This window comes from Aplysia californica, unplaced genomic scaffold (genome assembly GCF_000002075.1).
Source record: "Aplysia californica isolate F4 #8 unplaced genomic scaffold, AplCal3.0 scaffold00149, whole genome shotgun sequence".
Classification (NCBI taxonomy): domain Eukaryota; kingdom Metazoa; phylum Mollusca; class Gastropoda; order Aplysiida; family Aplysiidae; genus Aplysia; species Aplysia californica.
In genome coordinates this window covers 545221-548389 of record NW_004797419.1, presented here as the reverse complement: position 1 = coordinate 548389, position 3169 = coordinate 545221, and the positions used below count along the sequence as shown (strand labels likewise).

Below are 3169 nucleotides of genomic sequence, written 5' to 3'. Positions count from 1 at the left end.
ATTATTATTATTATTATTATTATTACTACTGATCTTTTCCCCGTCTCCCATCTGTTTTCGGATTTCCAAGAAAGTCAGTGGTGCTGGGTCTCCCCGTGTCTCATTTGCCTTCAGTTTCACCAGTGATAGCTAGATGGTCTAGGCCCCTAAGTCTGTTCAAATGTCCCAGAAACTACATTTGGTGGCTCTCATGACCTTGAGGTTAAGGTGTTCGCCTCTCATTCAATAGGTCCCCGGTTCGCATCCTTTCCTGCTCTCTAACTTAGTTCTATCGTCTGCTTTCGTCTCCACTTTCTGCCCCCACCCCTTCACCTCCTTTGTCCCCTCCTCTGGGCTCCAGACTCTGTCTGCAGCCTTGCTACTGCTACTCCTTGGCTCCTTCTTATTGTTGTCTTTCAGCCACACCCCTGATCTTATGGCGGGGAATATCTACACCTAGCCTTCTCGGACAAGGGCGAAAAATTTCGGAGGTTCTGTGTGCAAGTTGCGCACGTTAAAGACCCATTGGTACCGGTCCAAAATTCGATACAGTAGATTTTGGCCACCACCCGGGCAAAATTCAAAATTTCCTATCTTACTATCTGAAAATGTTTAATGTGTTATGTGCGCTCATATGATCTTATGCAGTTGCGAGCGCCGTAAAGTACTTACCAAAAACCAAAAAAATCTTTTAAAAAACAACATTATTTGGTATTTTCCTAATTGCTTTTATCAGTGAGCGGAGCATATTGAAACAGCAGGCAAAAAGCTGGACATGCACAATAAAAATATAACAATTAAATATACAAGATAAGAGATACAATTAATGTTTTACTATGAACCAGTTCGAAGTTGTGAGTACAATCCCCGAGCGTGTATGAGCTCAATGGGGCTGAGCAGAAACCCAAATGTAAATATGGATACATCCAGATTTTGAATAACTAAGTTGAAGACCCAAAATGCTTCGACATACTTTTCGGCCTCCTTTCTACGAGATCCGGATTTACCTTAGATTTGAGTTTCTGCCCAGCTCTAGATCTGCTTTCTACATGTCAATGTATCTAGCTGCGCACACGAGGAAGCCTGAAATCCGGGTTGACCCAGTTATATCCAGTTCTTTTCTGGATATCCAGTCAAAGAAAATCTAAGTCGGTGCCCAGCACAAGACGTAGTGCGCATGCCCGGCGCAGACTGCCTACCTTGGTCGCAATAGTCTGCTTGGTACCCAGCTATACACGAGTCACAGACTCCAGTATTAGCATTGCACGAACTGTTGTAGCAGCTTGTTGAACAACGTTCTGTACAGTTGTAGCCGTGATATCCTGGCCCACAACCTGGGGACGAGAAAAAAAAGGATTATTATAGTTATTGTTATTACTGCTGTTATTTTCATTATTACTGTTTTTATTTTGTTATAATATATATATGTTTGTTTTTATTTTGTTATAATATATATATGTTTGTTTTTATTCTTCCTCTTCGGATAAATGTTAACCGTTATCGTCAGTTCACGTTGAACGAACTGTTATTATTACTATTATTATTATTACTATTGTTATTATTACTATCATTATTATTATTATTATGAATATTATTATGGAATTGTGCTTTCCAGTTTTAATACAATTTTTTTTGTAATGAGAATACTGGGAGAACCGCTGTAATAAAAGCTGATACGGTTCCGCTCTTGTGTGAGTCTGGCATTATCCTCAAAGGAATCACAATTTCTAAAACCAACCTGGGCTTCTATTGATGCGAACCAGCTGTATTGTTATCCCATCGATCCAGCACAAACGACAATGCTGGCAATTGTACACGTTTTTTCTTGTTTGTGCATTATTTGGGTGCGTGTGTGTATCCCAGCAGCGATTTGTGAAGTTTTATGCCTCACCATCTTTAATTGGATGTTATTAAAATATGGACAGGTTTATGAGGCTATGGGCCCTGATACAGTCATTGTGGTATTGCAGTCAGGTGCTTCCCGTCGCACACAGAAGACCCGAGTTCGATTCCCGTGTGTAAAGACTTTGTATCGAGTGTTTCGATCTTTCTGCAAGGACGTTGTATCTCTCTCGGTCCGGTTGGCCTTGACAGGCGGGGTCGAAGCCTGCATACTAAATAATCTAAATTATATCGATATTTGCAAGGGGAGGGAGGGGGGATACGGTGTCAAGACCTCATCGTGGCCTTGCTTTGCGGACGAAAATATACGGTTTGCATTGATCGTAAACACCCTAGTAAAGACAGTTGGAGTTCCAGACGCCTTTTGGTTGGGCATCCATAACATGTAAGCCTTACCAGTTGCTGAAAACTTGATACAATATAACTTGTCCCTTTTTCTAATTCTCACACACTCAGTAACTAATTTTTGAGAGCTGAAAGTAAATCTCATAAAACTATAATATTATATGGACGATCATAAAATGCTCTTTGTTTATTCAATGTGAAAGCATGCCTTTCTGTTTGGGTAAAGAAGTAACTGGTTCATAATAAATCAATAATGTGTATATTTAACTACAATTTAAATAATTTAAGACGCGAGCTTCCGACCCTGTCTGTCAGCGCCAACCCTGGCAGAGAGGGATACATCTCAGCAGAAATCCCGAGATACCCCAAAGAAATGTTCTCCCCACTCGGGAATCGAACTCGGGTCTCCTGTGTGTGACAGTGAAGCCGCTAAACACTACACAACAAACGCCGGTTACAATGCTGTTTCAAGTGATCATGCATTGAAGACGCACACGCTGGCTTTCTCTGGGCAGACCATTGGGTTTATGAGTAAACTAAATGAAACAGAAAGACTTAGAGAACAGTGATTACCCGTATTAACTGTAATATAACCCAAGCAAACCCCACCCCAACCCCCTTCCCAAGCACCCCTGGCTACGCGGACAAAAGCAAGAGGAGGATACACGTACGTGCTCATAATACACATATGCCCTCACATCCACGTACACAGTCACACACACAGACCAGGGGACATATTACTCCAGATTCCACCTTCTCGCTCACACATACACACACATATAAACTCAATCGACATACGCACGCACATAAAAACACAATCAGACACTCACACAATACACCAAAGAGCAGAGAATCAGACGGAAGAAGGGAGATCGAGAAAGAGGGAGAGAGAGAGAGAACGGGAGAGAGAGAGAGAGAGAGAGAGAGAGAGAGAGAGAGAGAA

At 41.7% G+C, this 3169-nt stretch overlaps 1 protein-coding gene across 1 annotated transcript in view; it reads right to left on the bottom strand.

The window, feature by feature from the left end:
- Window positions 1-1178: 1178 nt before the first annotated feature.
- LOC101855867 (scavenger receptor class F member 1) overlaps window positions 1179-3169 on the bottom strand; it is a gene marked incomplete at its 3' end in the record, with an annotated part of 29749 nt that continues 27758 nt past the window's right edge. Inside the window, 1 exon segment of the mRNA XM_013081860.2 lies at window positions 1179-1313. Coding sequence (XP_012937314.1) covers window positions 1179-1313 — 135 coding nt within the window.